This window comes from Ambystoma mexicanum, chromosome 11 (assembly GCF_040938575.1).
Source record: "Ambystoma mexicanum isolate Mex_15411 chromosome 11, UKY_AmexF1_1, whole genome shotgun sequence".
Lineage (NCBI taxonomy): Eukaryota > Metazoa > Chordata > Amphibia > Caudata > Ambystomatidae > Ambystoma > Ambystoma mexicanum.
Genome location: NC_090934.1, coordinates 1,198,915,266 through 1,198,936,939, shown reverse-complemented (window position 1 = coordinate 1,198,936,939; position 21,674 = coordinate 1,198,915,266). Strand labels below are relative to the sequence as shown.

The following is a 21,674-nucleotide window of genomic DNA, read 5'->3' as shown; positions in this document are numbered from 1 at the left end:
TAATGTTCTATGTCATTTTCACCTTGTACCTATCCTGTGGATTCTATTGCTAAAAGATCTTTTCCCCTCTGCCCTCGAGCAGGCCCTTGTGCGCCCCTCCTGGGGGAAAAAAAAACCTTCTGCAGACCCATCGTGCCCGTCCAACTACCACCATGTATCTTTCATCCCCTTCCTTGGGAAATTCTTGTAGAAGCTGGTTCTCTCCCCCCCGAACCCCCCCCCCCCCCCCTCCCCCCTCTGACCCAGCACATTCAACTTGTTTGTTACCTCCATGACAATCAATCTGGATTCAGGGCATCCAGAGGCACGGAAACTGCTCTTCTGAACACCTGTGAAGAACCTGCTTGCATTTCTTCTCATTCTACTTGATCTCCCCTCTGCATTTGATGCAGTATAATATTCCATTCTCGTAAAACTGCTCCCCAATACCCTTAGTATCTTGTAGGTGGCACTGGACTGGCTGACCTCCTTCCTGAATGACCATCTGTCCCAGGTTATTCTGGACTCTTTCTCCTCCCCCACCTCTATTTCCACCTGCAGTGTCCCCCAGTGCTTCAACCTTTCTGCCTGGCTCTTTAACACAATTCTTACTCTGCTGGCACACCTCATTCCCACCTTCTCCGCCAACTTTCAGTGTTATTCAAACTTCCCTTTGACTGTGTCCTCAACGGCCGATCTGCCATCCAGTCTTGGTGCACTTCGAATGATCTCTGCCTCAACGCCAGCAAGACTGAGACCCTTTTTATTGGGACCCCAGCTCCTTCTCCCTCTCCCCATCACTCTGGCCATCTATCTTCTGTGGGCGCTACACCTTCAACTGAAGCCAGAAATATTGGAGTCGTCTTTCCTCTCCTCTTTCCTCTTTCCCTCAAATTCGGGACCTTGCCCTGAAGGCTCACTTTCAAACTCCACCTCCTCAAAGGAATTCTTCCTTTCCTCACTTCCCCTCAGAAACTCAATGTCTCTAGAGCTCTGTTTCCCTGTACGCTGGACTACTGCAATAGCCTTTTCCTTGACCTACCCTTCGTTGCTCAACAACGCAACCAGATAATCCAGAATAGGGCTGCAAGATGTATCCTTTACCTCAAGCCCAGGGACCACACATCTCCAGCCCTAAAAACCCTCAACTGTCTCCCGGTTTCTGGCAGGATCAAATTCAAATTCCCCAGCATCATCCATACGGCTGTCTGGGGCCAGGGACCGTACTATTTGCAACTTCCTCTCACTAAATACACTTCCTCCAGATCTTTACACTCCTCCGGCACCAACCCTGTGTCATGCACTTTGCTAAACAGCGAGCTGGTGTCCGATCTCTTTCCTCAGCAGGCTCCCTCCTACGGGAGAGCCTCTCCCTTCCTCCTTCGTCTTGGGCAGGATTTCTTCACATTCCGGAAGCTCTTAAAGACTTTGCTTTTCACCTCCTCCCTTCTCTGCTAAACCCCACAGTTGCTGAGATAGGTGAGCAGGGCTCTTGTGTGTTCTCTTGGGCCCTGGCCTTCCACACCCAATCACCTTCAGCCTCTGTCCGCTCCAAGCACTTGCCTTGGCACCCACTGGCATTGCCACCACAGGCTTGCACTTATTGACAGCTGACCACTCGGGCACTTACCACTGCTCACTCTCTAGCACTGCCCCCTTGGGACATCTAGCACTTGCCCCCCACTCCCTCATCCCTTCTCTCTCTTGCTGCACTTGCACGTCTGAATGCTCACAAGGCCTAGTATTTCCGCCTCAGTCTTTCATGTTTCTATTCTGTTTTCATTCCCATGTTCCATCCCTGTTTCCCTGTGGGTGCTTTGAAACACAATTTATTTGATGTATAGCACCTTACAAATACACAAAATGGATTGAATTTCTAAGTGTTAATAAACTTGTCTATGTATTCTTGCATGTAGAGTCGGCTTGGTGACATCAACCCTATCAGAGGCTGCGTCATTACTGCTTCTTTTGAATTTGACCTCACAGAAGTCGATAGAACAAGAATGTCAGTGCTAGAGAGAAGGAGGGGTTGATGAGGAGGGTGAGCGGAAGATATTTGAGGTAGAAATTATAAGAAATGAGTATGGAGATAAGTATCCCTTAAAGGTGACCTGTAGTAGGCTTAACGAAAATCAGGGAATGGTAGTGACAGAGATGCCTCTAACTGACTGAAAGGCAATAATGAAATAAGTTGGTCTTGGGCGGTGGAGGCACTGGTACTGGATATGAAGTAGCTAACTCGCAAGTGAGGCCCTGAAAAACCTGGTGTTACGGTCTTGGGTGTGTTTCTCATTCTTGCGTAGTCCAGCGTTAATACGGGATGGCCTGTTTCAGGATTATTAGTAGTGGTTAGGAATGGACTAGGAACAGATTTATTGGACTACAAATCTCCCAACCCATGTATTCAAGTGGTATAGATAGTGTGCGACAAAGCCGGTTTCCCAGAATGGGGGACAGTTGTGATATTTTGTATTGGATTCTTTCCGCAGTGGATGACAATATTTAGACTGTGGAGGATTTATTAGGTGGTGTTTAGTCAATGCACTGCGATTTTGAACCGGCCGAGTTTTGATAGGCACAGATAAAAACCCCACAGAACTATATAGGATGTAGGTCATTGTCTGTTAAGAGGCTTAGCTTGCACTTATGAATTCCTGTGGAATCCATTTATCAAATGGGCAGGTCAATTCCTGCGAAACCTGGCCGTGGGGATCCCAAGTGACCACTCTAAATTACATCTTTGCTACAGAGAACCTATGCTCGCAGGTCCTCCTGTCAGCCCGTAGTGACCACTCAATATTAAAGGTTTCCTGATAGATTGGAAAGACTGGGAGAGCGACTAGCCATGGGCCGAAACTCAAGTAGCTCAAGAAAGAAACCGCTTATTATGTAGACCTGAGGTAGTAATAACAGTTCATAATTGTGTCAGGGTGTCATTGGAAAAGAGAAATGGAGGGGAAATGTAATTGGGAGTAGATTATGTGCCCATTTTATGTAACTTTTGGACCGTGGGGTTGAGCTGTGCAAAACCTGAATACAAACATGAGCATGTCTACGGCGCGTGGGTGGAATGCCAGAAGAAACAGCTGCGTACAGAGAGATCGGGAGAATGAGAAATGCCCAAAAGAGGAATTTATTATTAGGGCCAAAAAGCAGCAACACATTTATTTATTTTTTAAATTGGTGGTGTTCGCACAAGTATATCAAAGATAAATTCCACTAAAACAGCTACCTCCATAACACACTTAAGTATAGATTATCCACATACTGCAGGTTTGGAGACCCGTCGTAGTCTATTTAGACAAAAGGTACGAAGATTTTTTAAAAAAATACATATTTTAATCTTTACATTTACAAAATAAATTTCATTGACCTGCTAAAACACATGAAAATTAATAAGTCTTGGTCAAAAAAATGACATTGCTACCACGAATATACTTATAGAATTATAAGCATAAAGGTGAGGTTAGTAATGAAAAGTGAGAGATCTAATATGCATGTATTGTGTCTCTCTCAGTTGTTTCAAAGTTTGTGTGTCAACACTCAAATGTATTTGTGGCTCCAACAAAAGAGTACGTGCTTGAATACATCTGATTCACATGTTCTATTGGACTCGTCTTCAGGACACTTCTTAATCATACAACATGGTTACATTTGGAATGTTTGACATGGCTTCTGATTTTCATGATATGTTCTAAAAAACCAAAACCTATAGAATGTTGGTTAATAAAACGTACAAATCTTTTGTCACCATTTTCTGCGTGGAGGATATAACAAACTAACTTTTTATTTCTTTGCAGCGTGTGAGGGAACATTTCCTGATTGATTTTTAGTTTTTTTTTGTAATGAAAAAAAACAAACACTTTTTTTGTTCTTTTTTCGGTTTCTCGTTCAAATCCATCAATGTGTGAGCTATTCATGGATGTTGTTTCAGACAATGGGTCGATATCGGTACACATTCAATTACCTTAGTAATCTTTAGTTTGTCTTCAATGTTGTCTTCTCATTCATATCAGAATGTTTAAGCTGCAGCCTGGTAATTTCATCTTATTTCATTGTGTAAGTGGTCGGTAAACTGGGGCGGTTCCTGTGTATTAAATGAATGTGCAAGTTAAGTAAATCCACGGTTTTGGTCGTTTCTTTGTTTTAAATTAACTAATGCATTTACTAAGAAAGCGATTCGCGTGTGTTCAATGGAGCCCTTTTAGTTGCCTCGCTGTTTACTGCTGGGAATGCAGATAGCCGTACGTTTGTAACAATTCTATTTTCAATTCTATTCCCTTCGCGTCAAGGTATGCATACTATAATTTAGTGCATACTCTAGTACACATTATGTAACTTTTTCTTTTGTTGGCTTGTTTTGCAATTTCAATGTTATATAAAAGAACCCTCCTGCCCCCGACAGTGTCTCGGTGCCAGAGCCAACTCGAACAATGGTGAGCCATTGCTAAAATCATCGTGAAGATCCCCTGTTTTTATTTATTGAATGTTCCTAAACTGACAAGAGATCACTTCAAACTAAGGGAACAGTCTTTTGAATAAAGCTATCCGTTGGCCGAGAGTGAAAAGAGGATGCTACTCAGTAATAAGGGATGATATTGTAGCCTGTGAGCACAAGAAAGGAATTCCGTTTAGGAATTATATTAAGGTGCAAGTGACATTGGATACCTTATTACTGGGTGGGGTTGCTTAAAATGGAACAGAGGTCCCTCCTTCCATCGAACCTGGAGATGACGCCTAGTATGACTCCCCTATGCTACAGGTACCCGCTGAACCCTACTTGGTTTTGGAGGGGAACTCATCGGGAAGGATTCCATGCCAATAAGCATGGTGTGCGTTTGTGCACATTTAGCTATGAATGCACCAAGAACTCCAGCTGCCCCTAAAGTTGTCAATTTAGCCGCAAATGATTACATTTTGGGGCTGGTTGATAGATGGGACGTGCACACAATCGCAGATGGCATCCCTTGCGTGTGTGAGGGTACTAGTGGTGGGTATATTTTAGAAACCCAGACTCGGGTGGAAGGTAACCCACCGGTGATGGAGGTGCGTTTTAATATAATGAAATATAGCAGTAGTTCATAAGCACCTCATGGACGTGGATTGGGTACAGTTTATCCGCACTACTGAAGTAGTATGTTTCCAAGAGACGTGTGCCACGTCGGCTCCAAACTTGCAGGGGTATGCATCGTTTTCTATCCGGGCAATACAGGGTAAAGGAGGTCGTCCGAGCAAGGTCATTCTTTCTTGGGTTAGTGCATCCCATTTCTCTGACATTCAGGTTATTGATTCGATCAGCTGCACCTCCTCGGAGATATTCTTCCTTTTTCACTTTCCCAACAACGCTCACTGTCTCGAGCCCTGGTCCTCTCCAGGCTGGACTAATGCAATAGTCTCCTCTTAAATCTGCCTTCCTCTAATCTTCGCTCTCTACAACGTATCCAGAACAGGACTGCACGAAGTTTCCTTGACCTCAAGCCCAGGGATCGTATCTCTTCAGCCCTGAGATCTCTCTGTGGCTCGAGGATCAAGTTCAAGCCCTCTGCATCGTCCTCAAGGCTTTCTGGGGCCGGGGACCACACTACATCTAACTCTTCCTAAGCATCTCCACTCATCCATCTCCAACTCTCTTGAGGTTTCGACGCTTCTCCAAGCAGAGAGTGGGGGATGGATCGGTCTACGGCTGGGGCCTCCCTCTGGAACAGCCTCCCTGCCTCTCTCCAACTTGAGCAGGATCACCTAAGCAACTTGCGACCTTCCTTTTCGCTTCTGCTTTCTCTCTCCCTTGCTGATGTCACTATCTGCGCATACTGGTTACCGGACCACCCACTGAGCTTGCAGGACCAGGCTCCTGCACAACAGTTTGCCCCTGCACTGCCTCTGGGCCACCCATCCACTTAAGGGACTGTATCTGTAACCCTACAGTCCCCTGACTCTGCATTTACGGGCCACTTCCTGGCTGCACTTACTAGTTACTTTGCACTCTCCGCCCCCTCCCCCCCGCTCCCTCCTTTGCCGATCTGAATGACTCAAGGCTTAGTAAGATCATTGTTTTGTCCTCCTTCTGTCCTCCCTTCCCTGTCTTGTCGCGCCCAGAAACTCTTGTGTACAGGCGCAGGGTCAAAGGACTTTTGTGGAGAAGTCAGAGGTACCTTTTGATGAACTTGTATAATCAATAGACTTACTAGGGAGGGTTGAGACTCTTTTTGTACTGTTGCAGGAGAGAGTGGAAACATGGAGATCAAAGTGCCACTATCATCCAAGGATCATAGTTCACAGTAACCTCCAATATGAACCTTTGGAAATCATGGCCAACATCCTAGAGCAGGTAGACCGCATTTGGTGTATTGGGGAGCTGGTAGCCGTGCCTTGGAAGTGCAAATATAAATACACTGAAGAAGTATTTAGTCTGATTATGAGCGCATGCATTGGCATATTCACTGGTGATTCGGCATTGAATGTTTTACTTGCTGCAGGAGTGTGCTCAAGCCAGATCGACTATGTCCTGGTGAACCATGGCCTTGTATCAAGAATGTGAGTTTGTTTATTTTATTTAGTAATGCACACCGAATCCGTATGTTAAGGTTTATTCCTGTATAGAGAGTGACCACTACCCTATTGTTACGATTTCAGGTGCCCAGCTGTGTATCCTTCGGAATCCAGTTGATAGCTGGCCACTCCAGACATGCAATAAGATGGGAAAGTATGGATCACGTTGCTACAATTCCATCAATTTATAATTCTAGCTTATTCTCTGGAATTTTTTTATTTGGGGGTGGGCAGCCTGGAGGTATTTTAGGCATTCATGAAGATCTAATGGGCAATTTGCATAGGTTCTTTTGTATATCTAAAGGGGTAGTCGGGAAAATTGGTCTAAGAAGGTGCCATGGTATGATGGGGATTGTTGTAGTGCGAAAGGTGCCGTGACTAGGCAAGTAAAGCGGGTACCCAATGATAGAGGGGTACCACTGCGCGAGGCAAGGAAACGCTACTGAGCGATCACTACAGGGAAGAAAGCAGCCTGAATGGAGGATGTATGCAATTCCTTATTGCAGGCTATTGGACCCAAGAATAACTTTCTGGGAGCTAATGGCAAAGGGTCAACCAGTTGATAAGTTCTATACAGGGTTGTATCCCGGAAGAGAAGTGGGTTGGTCATTTTGGGAATTTGTATCTGGGAAACCAGTGGCTTTGAAGAGTTAAATGACTGAAATAGTCACCCTACAGGTTATATCTCTTCTAATATTGAATGAGGGAAGTCGGTCTTGCTCTACGAAGTAAGTAAAAAAAAAAAACCTGACAAGGCACATGACCCTGACATGATCCCGGTTGACTTCTATATGGCGGAGCCTGTGAAATGTGTCCCTTGCCTAACGAGACAGTTTAATGGGGCATTGGAAGCCAATAAGGTTCCTGTTTCTTCGACGTAAGCTGTCCTAGTCGCCATTTTCAAGAAGGGCGACAGAGAGCAATCCTGTAACTATAGACCTATCTCCCTGCTGGATGCAGGAGCTCAGATCTTTGCTACGGCACTTCTCTTGAATCTTGGACTGAGGACAATAGTAGCTTAGACCATCGGCAGGCTGGTTTCCGGAGTAGTACAAGTACTGTGAACCAATGTTTAAGGTTGCGCCTCGTTTGTGATTAATACGATACACTTTGGAGAATGCATATTTACTGTCTATCATCCTAAAGACTGCGTTCAATAGGGTCCCTAGAGCAAGGCGTTGTGGGCTACTTTGGAAGAACTGGGCATTCTGCTTTTTCCTTGTACACTGGGAATGAGGCGGCTATCCGCTGTGCTGTTGAGGGACATGCATCTGCTTGTGAGAATTGAAATGGGCGTCCGGCAGAGCTGTGTACTCTCCCCAAAAGTTCTGTGTTTTCAATAATGGGATAATTACAAAATTGGTAGCAGCGTGGATGGGCTCCCCAGTTTTGGCACAAAAAACAAGATTGCAATACTCATGCTTGCAGATTGCTTTTCCTCACCCCTATTGTACTCCAGCGTCAAATATTTTTGACAAATTTATTACACTTGCCAGATACAGCGGCGCGATATCAAGGTTCTCTTGAGAGTGTTGTAATGGTGGTATGGGAGTGACCCTTGAGGCTTAGCTGTGGCAGGCTAGGCAAGCGGCCCTATATGGTGCAGACATTTGGGTCTGGATTAGTTGCCAAATCTTGCTGTAGTGAAGCATAAGTTTGTAAAGAACATTTTCGGTCTGTCAAAAACTGCACCAAATGTTTTTGTACGACTGGAACCAAATCTCTGTAGCAGTGAAGCAATCGCAAGGCAATGGCAACTTATTGGGCAAGCGTGTGTGGTCCATGAAAAGCTGGTCAGATATAGACTGGCAATACTTGATGCAATATCCCAAAAGGGAGGTATGCGGTTACCTTGGTACATTTCCCCTAAAAAGAGCTTCACGCCATTGGATTGAGTGACTTTTGCTTTAGCCTGAGTACTATTACAAGACATTCTAAAGGTTTGATTAGCAGTGCCTAGGCCACAAGGGAAGCAGAGGTTTTATCTCATTTGGCACAATCAAATCAATATACTGGGTACTGGGCGCTAAAACAATCTTTTTACCTTGAGAGATATCTAGACCGCATGCAACCTAAGCAGATGAGGTCACTATACACTAAACGTCGTATGGGAATCCTATCTGGGGCTGCTCTCAAACAGTGAAACTGAAATGTGGTGTCAAATGTATACCAACAACATTGAACATTTTGCTCATTTTATGTTGATTTGCCCACATTATGGTGATTTAAGAAGATGATTCTTGAAAACCACTGTTCAATGACTGTAGTATTAGAACTACAGTAGATGGTCTTGTATTGCGCTGCCAAGGACCCCCTGGCAATTTTTTTGCTACATGCAATTATCTACTTGGGGCTTTGCGAAGGAGATCCGCAAATGTCTAAACACCACCGTGTTGGACAGGTGCATGTTGCAAATTTGCAGTTTTATTTTTGTAGAGTGTTCTATGCACGTATTGTAATCGACCATGAATAGTACAAACTTCCACATATTGTAATCAAATATCCGATGGGACCCATAATTCAGCGCCAATTAAATTGTTTTGGGTAAAGTGTACTGAAAGAATGCTATCCACTTTAGTTTGCACTATGTATAGTCTTCCCTATGGATTGTAGTCTTTCTAAGTATATTGGGTAAATGACTGCCAATGATGAATGACTTTGAACCGCTTTTTACACGATAACCCAATTTGCACTTACCAGAGTGAGTTTATAAGGTCTTAAGTGTACATAGTACATGATGTACAAAGTCCTTGCAGCAGATCTGTACTTTAACTCATTTGCACTTAAATCCACGTATTTCACATTGTGCGAGCTATTGTTTTTATTGCCATTTTGTATTGCACAACGTTAATGTTAACAATGTTGTTTTTGTGAAGTATGGATTTTAAACATTTGATGTTTATTTAATTTATTCATTGGTTATGGAGTCGGGAGGAGGTAGAGTGAGCGGAGGGTTGGTGGACGGCCAGGCAGGTGGCATGCCATTCCTGATACATTGCTTGGAATTGCCCGGAATGGTTGCATGTGCTTGGTTCCTGCTGAGAAGTTAGCTGTCTGTTTTAGTGAGAGATTTCCCTATAGTGGTGGTGTGATCTAGTGTTTGGTCTGTGAAGGTAGGTGGAGCTTGATAAGACATCTCCAACATTGTAACCTGCCGTGACTGCCTATATCCGTCATGAGTCTGTCAGAGTGCCTATTGCGAGAGCTCAGGCCATTAAATCAACTACTAATGTCTTATTTGAGTTACCGTCCCAGCCTAAGTCCTTTAGTTTAGGTGTACGAATTTGGGTCCTTACAGGAAGGACTTATTCTTTCAGAGCACGGCACATTAACTGCATCTGCAGTATCTAGTGGGGGCCGAATGTCTGAGGTGCTCGTAAAGAATGCTCAGAGGAGGAAGCACCTTCGATACCCGAATCACCTGGTTACGAGGATCCTGGCCCTATTATGGGTGCGCCACGGACAAGTTTTGAGTTTGGAAATGAGGGACTGGTCAACCAGGGTGACTATATGTGTGCAACAGGGGAAGTATTAATTGTAAATCAAAATGCACGTGCTGACTATTTCTTTTCTTTGATTTTATCAATGCAGTCACCTATGAAAAGGATGGATGAAGTTGTATCTGATGCTCTTGTGCAGTCTCCTCTAAATGAAACGTATGTGGGTGTTGAGCAAGGTAACCTGGGGAGATGGTATTGCATCGAGGAGAATCTCGTTTGTGAGCTCAGCCAGTGCACAAATGTAGCAGATGTTTGCTCTTTTGTCGACTGTCTGGATAAGAGGGTACTGCAGTTTTGCCCTGACAATGCTGACAAGTCCTGACCAACTGATCCGAATTTGTATACGGTCGAACAACACTGTCAAACAGACCTGAGTGAATCTAATAATCTGTGAAGGCTAACGTAGAATCTTCTGAATAACCAGTTGCTTCAGTATGTCCTGTTTCTTACTCAATAGCAGTCTCTCCCCAGCATATTATGCCTTTGTCTCAAAAGTCTGCCGAACGGGGACATTCGTAATGGGTAAATCCCATATGCCGGCTATCTCTGACATGAATTTAAGAGGGTTTAGCAGGGATCGGAAGAACTTCATTACTGCTAATGTGGAGAAACCTGGCATGGTTGAGACGAAAGATGCCCTCAGGAAGAACGTCCTGGCCTGGTTACACTCTAGAGCTGGTCAAGGTAGTATCAGAATGCAGGATTTGAACATTTTCCATAGGGGGCAAATCAATGAATGGTGCACTGTGAGAAACGCGGGTCATAATCGGTTTGCGGACAGAGTAACCTCTCATTGTTCTTGAGCCTATGTATTATCTGAGCACTGTTGCTTAATACCAACACAAGTATCATACTGGACGAAGTTGTTTTGACTAATTATTTTCCAATTTCGTCAGTGAATCTTGTATCTTACTTTCCCATGTATTTTTTAAAAAACCTTTTTTATTATATAGATTCATTGTTAGCTTGATTTTATATTGTATTGCTTATTGGTGTTCGTCTTTTTGTCCGCACACTGAGGCCTTTGAGCAAACTGCGCTAAATTAAACATGTACTTTAGTAGTAGTATTGTATTGCATTGCTTTGCTTTTATGACCTATTGCTGCTGAAATAAAGCCGAACGAAAATAAAATCAAAGAATTCAAGGGCAGCTGGCCTCGATGGTGTCAAACCTCTTATTGAAAGAGAATCCCCCAATATGGGTGGATATCTTATATAATCTATTCAGAAATGGTAGGAGCATATTATCGCAATCCTGGCATAAGTGGCACATAATTACAATCTACAAGAAAGACCAGCTCGACCCACTGAACTACCGCCCAATTGAATTATTGGACGTGTCAATTAAGATCATAGCTTCTCTACTTTTCCAGCATCTTGAAGAATGGGCGTCCTCTAAGGGAATAATTACATAAATGCAATCTGGTTTCAGACATGGATTTGGGACCCATCTAAATAGCCTAGTGCTGTCATTTTCTACACGCAACGGCCCTAAAAAAGGAAAATGCTCCAATATGCCCTGCCTGCCTAGATTGAAGTGCAGCCTTTGATACAGTCAGCTGACCATGGAGTATCCTGCCAGGACTCCTAAAACTGATTGTGCTTTTACACACGGAAACCAGGATTATGGTGAGACTGGACCGGTCGGGCCAGGTCACAAGCAATAGAAACCACTACCGGACTTGGGCAATGATGTGAAGGTAACCTGGAAAGGTAACTCCTTCCCTGTAAAATTTGGTAAATCAAGATTTTCGCGGTTCTCATACACAGATGATATCCTAGATTTTACTCCAATTGGCCTGCAATGGAAACTTGATTGCCTTCAGCAATATGTTGTGATAAATATTCTGAAAGTGAATGCAGATAAATACAAGAGGATGGTGTTTTCAAATGGGAACCATTCCTCCAATTTAAGATGATACACAGGGAGATTTTAGTAGAACATGTGTAATCTTTGACATATCTGGGCGTCTCACTGGGTGAGTGTGGACAAAAAAAAGAACATTCTTGGAGATAATGGGAAATGTAAGCATATCACTCGGGGTACAAATGAAGGTATTACAAAAAACACAGTACCGATTTTCTTCTTTACCATTTGGTTAATTTATAGGAATGCAGGCAATTCCCACTCTTGTTTATGGTTTAGAATTACTTCAACCTAAATAGTGGACAGGGCTAAAGAGGTTGGAAGGCAGTATTTGGAAAGCAACCTTGGGCTTCCCTAATTCGGTCCCAGTACCTCTTCTTTGCAAACTTTGGGGCTACATTCACTTACCTATAAGTAAGATTTATCACCCAGCTGAAATTCCTTATTTGAAGGTTTGAATCGGGCATATGAGGTAAATCCTGTAGATGAAGTACCTTAATTTATGAATGCAGGTCTGGAATATCTAAACGACGTCGGCTCAAATGTGAAGGAACTACCTGAAATCCCCCAAATGACAAAACAGTTAATTATGATTGGAGCTTAAAAAAAAAAAATCGGATGTAGACAAGTACTCTTCCTTGAAAGAACAAGCCCTTATTTGTAGGAAATGTGAGAGCTCGCAGTTAAAGATGTCCATTTCAGGTACCAAAACCCAGCTAACATTTACTGTTTTTCTTACTTTGTACACAGTGGGGCCCAGACTTGGTTTATCTAAAGAGTAAAGGCTATGCAGATTCTGTAATGATGGTGTATTTGAATCAGTACAATTCTTAATGGTACAATGTGAGGGCATGAAGGACGTGACATGCCAGTGTTTGGACTACCAGTTCCTCTCTGAGGAGAGTTGTTTTGGAATAGACTTGTAACACGAGACCAATTGATTTTAATGTTGGGGGAAGACTATGTTTCAATTACAGCAAGTGTTAAGTAAAGAGCATGCTAAAATAATTGGAAAAAACGTAAGAAGCCTCCCTTTCAAACATTTGGAGTTTTAGAACCTATATAGTGTTCATTAAGAATGAACTCCGAATTATGCTTTTAAAAATATATAATTCTTTTAACTGTTTTGTGGTGGCCTATGTAGAAAAATGTAGGCGAAAATGTTATGTCATATTGTCTTGTATAATATTTTGGGATTTTATGTAATAAAACGTCAAAAGGTTTGAATAAACCAAAAAAAAATAATAATCTCAATCGTGGGAGAGTTAGCTGTGAGTAAGCACTGTCTTTGGAGTGTCCGCTGCTGAACCCAGATTGTATGTAGGCTGTCTTGGAGTCTGTTGACTTTCAGGTAGACTATAATGTAGTTGTAGGCTACACATAGTGATGCAGGAGGGAGACTGTCAATAGTTGCCACTGCTGTTTGGGTCAGCCTTGGGTTTGTTAAAGATCGGTTTGATGGTGATTACATTGAGACAAATTGGGAGGACACCAGAGGAAAGTGAGTGAGAACAAACATAGGAGCAGGTCCGGATGCAGCTCCTTCAATGTGGCACAGAGGGTTCAGCTGGAGCACATGATGGGTGGTACACAGGAGGCCAGAGTGGTGGGTGGGCGATCCATGCAGGTGAGTGAACAGCCCTTAAGTGAAGTTTGTGGACATGGGATTAGAATGAGGGCATGGGTATGCATGATCGTGGTAGAATAGAAGTGAATAATGAACATACCCTGGGAACGGAGAGAGGTAGTTAAAGTACTAGAGAGAAGCGGAGTAGCCAGGGATTTGGCTTTTTCTTTTAAGACATTGATCCTAGCAAGGCCAATCTTGGAGTGCCATTGGATGTCCCACTGTTCTTTGTCTGCCCTTCTCTATACACTAAAGGGTGCTATATGCTGGGCATCCGGTCTGGCCCTAATACACCCAAACAGTCACCCTTTGCTGCTTTTGGCCCTTGTTGGGATTACTTGGCTGGAGGGGTCAGGAGGGAGCTTATTACATGTTCCTCTGGAGACCAAATAGCAGACAGAATGGCTTTCAACCGCTTGAGGAAGGCGTTCCAGGTCTTTTAGTGTATGGGCAATGGGCGGGGAGGGTGTTTTTTGCTGCAGGACTCTCATCGTTGTGCGGTTCCTCTGGAGTTTTGGCATAGGGCTAAACACCCCTTAAATGTTGGTAGCATCCTTCTGATTATATGTGGTCACATGACTCCGTGGGAGTCAGAGTGAGAAGGATGATTTCATAAGGTATGAGTGTTCTAGACCCATTAGAATTACAAGTACAGTGGAAGTTGTTTTTTGCTGCTGGGCTGCAAGGTCCTTGCTTGGCTGCACTGAGCCTCAGTCCGTTTTTGTTGTTGTATTTTTGGTGTGCAAGAGGTTTTGTGCTCATTAAGTCTGTCACTGTACAGCTGAGCGAATGTTGCTACTAAATGTGCCTCCTCTTTCCTGTAGGTTTGCAGAACTTGCCTGACTATGCGTTTACAATGAAGCGGCGACTGGACGAGCAGGAGTCCCCTGTGTTTCCGCCTCCACAGCGCCGGATTGCCAGCAGCACGGACGCCTATCAACACCGCGTGCTGGCCCCGGCACCCCCTGTGTATGAGGCAGTCTCGGAGGCCATGCAACCAGCCCCGGGTATCCAGTACTCCGTCACTTCCAGCTATCAGGTATGCTGCGGTTTCCTTGATGTGAGAGATGGTAAACTTTGCGTCACATTCCATAAAAGGTGTGCAGACTATGTGCTTTGGTTGGAGGAGCATTTCTTATTGAAACAACTCCCCGTGGACTAATGATACTTTGTGTTAGTCAAAATGAATGTCATTTATTTATAATTTGTCTTGGAATATTCTCCTAGAAAATCTCGTGGAAAGACCTTTTAACTTGGCATGCCATAAAATGGGCACAGCTGTTTTAGTTTGAATGTAACATTTGTAAAACATTACAACTTGTACAGCATCCAGGTGCTGTAATGTGACACTTTGTTGGAGATCTACAAACTAATGGTTATCTTCTTAATACAATCTCTGTTCCTGAGGCCATCATGCCAACGGGTAGTTCAGGGAGCCAACATTAAAGTTACAAGCTACTAGCCAGCCCTAATGAGTCACTTGCCACCTCAGTTCTATACATACACACAGCACACCATGTCTTACTCGTCAAGAGTCAAATAGCACTAGCAAATGGCTAGAGGTGATTGAAAATTTTACGCCCTGGGTAGCTTTTAAATTTCGTTGAATGATCTGTGAACGACTTGGCCAAAAATGGTGAACAAGTAGAAGCATCAAAGGTTTCAATATTTAAACCGTGAGAATGTGTTTATTCTGCTTTTCTTGTACATAGAAGAATTGCACTTTATTTTGTCCTTGTGCCAATAAAGCCTTTTGGCTAAGGGTTGAATGTTTGATTTTTGTCAAATTGTTTTTTTGTCAAATTTTGGATTGTTTGGCAACCCTTGGAAGCACTGATGTCTTCGGGGCAGTAACGCATTACATGGAATTGCAATTACACGGTTTGGAGTCAACAGTCAGAATTGTTGAATTGAACAGTTGGGATATAAGCTATGTGGTGTTGGCAATTACACGATGAACCCCCCCCACCCCCCCCCACATGCAAAGGATCTGCTAAGGAGCTTCATTGCTAAGTGGGAGCCTCGCCCTAATTGTCGCGCGGGAAAGTGATGGCCTAGGATTGATAATAAGAATAGTCCTAAACATTATTTTCTCCATATTAACATACCTAATGTAAAGAGGTGGCTAGTTTATTCTGCCACCTAAAAGGTTTGACTAGAATGTCGCACATGCTTTGCATTCGTGATGATGGCATTACAGATTTAAAACTGCCAAAGGATTAGTTTGCTCAAAGATTTACAGTAGCTAATCGCATGCTTCCTTTTTTGGAACGTACTAGAACTTAAGGTGTTGCTAAAATCAAGCCATTTCAATGTGGTATAATGTAACCAATATATTGGGACTATTTCACACTTCAAAAATCAGCACTCATACACAAAATGCAGTATATAAATATTTTATTTAACACAAATTAAATGTGGATTGTTTGCATCAGTCACTTAGAAGGAAGCCGGGGATTTCTGATAGGGCTTTCCAGTGCTCCAGATAAGCTTTTGAGGTGGGAGTATTTTACTCCCTATTTTTAAACTTTGAAAGTAAATGTGATTTTTTAGAAAATACATTTTACTCTTTTGCAAAGAAAAAACGTATGTGACCTCCTTGATATGTGCTATAACACTATGAAAATCATTACCATTCATTGTGACGGAATACAACTTTTATTATTCCTCAAAGGTCTGGCCATTTGAGCTCTCCTGCATATATTTGATTGTTAAAAATATAAAAACCTTGTCAATTACATAGCAAAGCAAACATTAATTTTATTGTGTGTTGTGAGGTTCGATAGCGGAATTGTCTTTTGATGTTAAATGAAAGTCCTAATTTCCTGGCGTAATTGCTACCTAATGGTATACTTATGTTCATACAACGGTGCAGAGAGGCAAGGTCTCATGCTAAATTCTATATCTAATCTCATGGTCAAATGGTTATGTATATAGCGCTTTTGGCAAAGCGCTGAACATGGAACATATTTATCACAATTTACTCCTACGTCCCGTCCCCTTTCTTCCATACTTATGGGACATCTCTCCATCCTGTGGGACGGGACCGGAGCACTTTGTAAAAAGCATCTACATTTTTTTCAAAAATGTGTCCCTCTTTCCTGCGCGGGGCCTGGCACGCGGCCGTAACCCCGCCCACCTTGGCATCGCCCATCAGTCCTTTTCTCCGCACGATCGGGGGCGGAAGCACTTGAATCCTCGGCAGACTTTCTTCCCTGTTTTCCTCTCTGGCTCTCGCTAGCGTTCGTTTACTAGTCTGTCTGTGTCTTTTAAACTAGATTTTCCAGACTGTTCATCGTGTCACCGTCGCTTCGCGAGGGCCGATCCTCATCCTCTTTGTTTAGAGTGTTTGGGTCCGGAACACCGTTGGGACTCCTGTTTTTACTGTGACTCCCTTTCGGTCCGGGCACTTCAACGTCGGTTGGAGCGGTGGGAGGAGGTGTTCGGACGAACTCCTCCTTCTCATTTTCAGGCGTTCATCGATGAGAAGAAAAAACGCCCGGTAAGTTCTTTACTTTTCAGAGCACCCCGGCCGGGGGGATACCTTTCCGGGTTCCTCTCGAGCCGGGAGGGGCGTTGATCGCTCTGTTACCGGGGTTCGCCCCGAGGTGCCTGTTGGGCCTAATAATTCTACCAGAGTTTTCTCCGAGGGTCTCCGTAAGGGGCCTGTGTTCACCGGAGTACGGTCCGAGGCCCCTCCTGTGCGGGCTATTTGTAGACCCAGTTCGACTGAGTCGTGGGGTACCGGAGCTTGCGCTGAGGCCGCTCTTTCGGCTTCCCTCAAAAACAAAACCAGGGTGCGCCCCGAGGTCTTGGCTGGGCTTGAGGTTACCGAACGGATGTTCGAGGCCCGTGCCGATAAGGCTTCTACCGGGCCTAGGTCCGAGGTCCCTCGTAGAGGCTAAGGCTACCAACAGTTCTGAGGGGCCGGGCAAGGCCCTGTCGGTGAAAACGGTTGCTCACCGTTCCCGCTCTTGTGGTGACACCAGATCTGTTGAGGGGGCAAAGAAGAAAGTTTCTTCTTTTACCGGCAGTGCCAAGGCTCTTCCTTCGAAGGCTCAGTTTGGCGGTTGGTATGTCGCAGAAACATTCCAGGCCTCATAGTACCGGCTCTGCCGAGGTTCCTTACGTTAAGGCTAAAATTAAGACCACTGACCCATCGACGGGGACCCCTGCCTCACTTCCTCACATGCCGCAGTTCCCCTTAGATGAGAACAAAATGGCAGCCGTTCCCGCCATGACCACAGCGGCCATTTTAGGTACTACACCCTACAACTACGCCATCGGCCCCTGGTGTAGGGTTCGGTCCGTTGGGTGAACCTAAGGTCCCTTGTGCGCATCCTTACCGGCTGGTTTATGATTGAAACGCCCGGATGCCTCTTCCGCACAATGTTTCGTTGCCCGCGGGGGCGGCTCCCTTGATTTATGTGGATACGTCGGTGGAGGGGCCGGTGTGGCACCCTTCCCTGTTACGTCCCTGGATTTGTCCACCTCATGAGAGGCCTCCTCAGGTTCCGAAACAATCTCCTGAGGACGCCTTTTTTGGTAAATTTCAAGCGCTTATGCACACCGACCCCATGAGGGAATATTTCAAAGGGCTTTTCAAGGAGATATGTCCACCTGCGCCTCCGGCTCCACCCGTTCCGCCGGTGGTCCCGCCGGTGCCTCCCTTGCCCGTGGTGCCTCCCCCTGCGCTTCCGCCTTTGCCACCATTGTTCCCAGTGGACAAGGCAGTGCCTGACACGGCTCAGCAGGATCCTGACCTGTCAGATGACCCTCAAGGCGATCAGGACAACGAGGACCTTCCCCGCTCTATCAGAGCTTTCCATGACCGGGTGCTGGACATGAGTTTCTTAGATGTTCCGGTGCCCGAGGCACCCGCTCCGCAGGAGAGCGTGCTTTCTGGGGCGTTCACCTTGTCTCCTTTGGAGCGTACCGGCCTGTTCTTGCAGAAGGACGTACTGGCTGAGGTCTGAAGAGTTTGGGAAAAGCCACACTCGGGACTTTTTGTCAATAAAAAGATTGACGTGAGGTACAGGCTGCATTCTTCGGAAGAAGTGGCCTTGTCGTCTTGTCCGCCTCCCTCCTCCACAGTGGTGGCTGCAGCTACGTTGCAATCCAGGCTTGCAGCATCCTCCTCCGCGACGGCTACTCAGGTCTTGGGAAAGGAGGACAAGCTCCTGGACTCCCTAGGGAGAAAAATCTTTGCCAATTCGGCCTTCCAGCTCAGGCAGGCCAATGCAGAATTGATTTTGGCGGGAGCTAACATGCGGATGTGGAGAGGTCTGTCGGAGTTTGAGGAGCACATTCCGGTCGAGAAGTTGGAAGATTTCAGAGGGGGCCTTGCCGATGCCAGGGTCTTGGCCCAGGATCTCCTGGAGGCTGCGGCTCATCGCGTAGACACCTCGACTCGGGGCCTGATGCTTGGGGATGATACCTCGTGGCAAGCGTGGCTGCATGCCACTAAGTTTTCGAAGGAAGTGCAAGACCAGGTTCTGGACCTTCCATTCGATGGTAAGGAGCTTTTTCACTCTTCTACTGATGTAGAGCTCACCAAAACCAAAGATAGCACTCCGACGGCTAAATCATTGTCTGTTCGGATTAAAGCTCCTTTCAAGTCTCAAAGACCGTTGTCGCAAAGTCGACCTTCCTCTGGTTTTAGGGGCTTCCTCGACCGCAAATCTCGCAGAGTGGATACTCCTGTGGGGAATAACCGCCGTAGACAACAGCGTACGCGGTCTTTCTCCCGCTCCTCAGCCTCCTCATCAGGTTCAGGTGGCACCGCCACTGATGAGCCTACCAAATGAGGGTTTTCCGCGCTCGCACGAGACCCCGGTGGGAGGACGCATTGCGTCTCATTGGGAGGCGTGGCAGACCATCACAGAAGACAGATGGGTCTTGTCAGTCGCTCGAGCGGGCTTCTGCTTAACTTTACCCTCTACCACACCCCTCAACCCTCCTTTTCAGCTGTCGGGCTCACCCTTCCTCAAGGCCGAGGTTCAGAAACCTCTGCACCTCAGAGCTGTGGAACCCGTTCCCCTTGGGGAGCGAGAGGAGGGTTTTTACTTCCGGCCGTTTACGGTGCCCAAACCCAACCAGGCTGGCCTGCGCACCATCCTAGACCTTTCCCAGTTCAATCTTTTCCTACCCCAAGAGAAATTCAAGATGATCACACCCAGCCAGATTTGCTCCTCTTTGCAGATGGGCGATTGGCTCAGCGTGGTGGATCTTCAGGATGCATACATGCATATCCTGATTTGGAATCCACACAGGAGATACCTCCGCTTCTCTTTGGGAGAGGAGCACTTCCAGTTTTGGGTGCTTCCTTTTGGCCTCAGTTTGGCGCCGCGTGTCTTCATGAAGATGATGTCGGTGATTGCGGCCCATCTTCGTCTCCAGGGTATCCATGTGTATCCCTATTTGGACGACTGGCTCCTATGCAGCCCTTGTCCGTTGGCAACAGTGGGCAACCTCCAGTCTCTCCTTCAGCTCCTGTTCCATCTTGAGCTGTCGGTGAACTGGCAGAAATCCTCCATGATGGTCTCACATTCACAGGACCTGACTTTCCTGGGTTTTCATTGGAACACGATCGACTGCCGAGTGTATCTGACCGGGGACAGAATGGCAGATCTGTTGGCCATGTGTCAGATGTTTGCGCAGTCGGAGAGCATGTCGGCCTGGTGGTTCCAGAGGCTTCTGGGCCTCATGGCCTCGTGTGTACTGGCTCGTCTCAAAATGAGACGGACCCAGATGGCTCTTCGGAGTTCCTGGCGTCAGGCTGTGGACCCGGATTCCAAGCGGATAATGATTCTGGATTCCATGAGAGTGGACCTGGACTGGTGGTCATCTCTCAGCAACCTGTCAGTGGGCGCGGGGTTTCAGGACCCAGTCCCCATGGTGACTTTTGGGGTGGGGTGCGACGTTGGATCTTCTTCAGGTCTCTGAGCTTTGGTCGCCTCAGGACAAGCTCCTGCACATAAATCATTTGGAGCTTCTGGTGATCTTTCTGGCGCTCAAGGCGTTCAGACCGCTCATTGTCAACAAGGTGGTCCGCATAAGAACGGACAAAGTGGTATCAATGTATTACATAAACAAGCAAGGGGGAACAAAGTCTCTCCCTCTCGTGGACCCGTCCATCCAGATTTGGGAGTGGTCCGTGTTTCATGGGGTCTGGCTGCTTGCAGTGCACATCCCGGGCCAGCTGAATGTCACTGCGGATGCCCACAGCTGGCGGACAGTGGTCAGCTACGAGTGGGAGTTGAAGGCGGAGATCCTCTCATGGATTTTCTCGCGTTGGGGCACACGTTGGTGGACCTCTTCGCCACGGCGGTAAACAAGAAGCTTCCTCAGTACGCCTCCAGAAGGGGGCTGGGAGCCTCCTCTCTTGGGGACGCTCTTGAGATTCCATGGCACAACATGAGAGCTTACGCCTTCCCGCCTCTTCCCCATGTTCATCGAGCAATTTGGAAGTTGAAGAGCTCTGTCAACTGTTCTCTTCTACTTATAGCTCCGTGGTGGCCGGCCAGGTTTTGGTTTTCAGAACTTCAACACCTGTCGGCGTGTCCGCCGATCAGGTTACCAGTAACTCCCGATCTTCTTCACCAAGGGGAACAGATGTGGCACCCCTCCCCACAATCGCTCAACTTGGCGCATGGTGCCTGAGTTCAAGTCTCTAGAGCGTTTGGGCTTGTCTGCGGATAACATGTGCATTATCCAGGCAGCCAGGAAACCCTCAACCAGATCCCAATACAAGAGTAAATGGCTCAGGTTCTGTCATTGGTGTTTGGAGAAAGAATTGGACCCGAGGGTGGCAACGATTGACGCGGTGCTGTCCTTCGTATCCTCCCTAGCAGAGTCAGGGGTTCATGTTTGTTCTTGCAGGATTTATCTCTCAGCGGTTTCCGCTTACCTCTCTACAGACCGGTGTTCTTATTCTTTAACTAACCCGGTGGTGAAGAGACATTTTGCTGGCTTGACACGCATCTTCACTCCGGTTCGTAGTCCGCACCCGCCTTGGGACCTAAATGTAGTCCTGATGGCGCTGTGCCATAAACCCTTTGAGCCAATGGCTACGGTTGACCTCAAGTACGTGTCCTGAAAGTGTCCTTTCTGGTCGCCGTTACGTCAGCGAGGAGAGTGAGTGAGCTCCAGG

At 45.9% G+C, this 21,674-nt stretch overlaps 1 protein-coding gene across 7 annotated transcripts in view; it reads left to right on the top strand.

Annotated features, from left to right (window-relative positions):
- SIN3A (SIN3 transcription regulator family member A) overlaps window positions 1-21,674 on the top strand; it is a 1,166,566-nt gene that overhangs the window by 67,229 nt on the left and 1,077,663 nt on the right. For all 7 annotated transcript variants that reach the window (XM_069624553.1, XM_069624552.1, XM_069624555.1 and 4 more), the window contains exon 2: window positions 14,347-14,561. In XM_069624553.1, coding sequence (XP_069480654.1) covers window positions 14,379-14,561 — 183 coding nt within the window. In that variant the 5' untranslated portion in view covers window positions 14,347-14,378. The remainder of the gene's footprint in view (window positions 1-14,346; window positions 14,562-21,674) is intronic.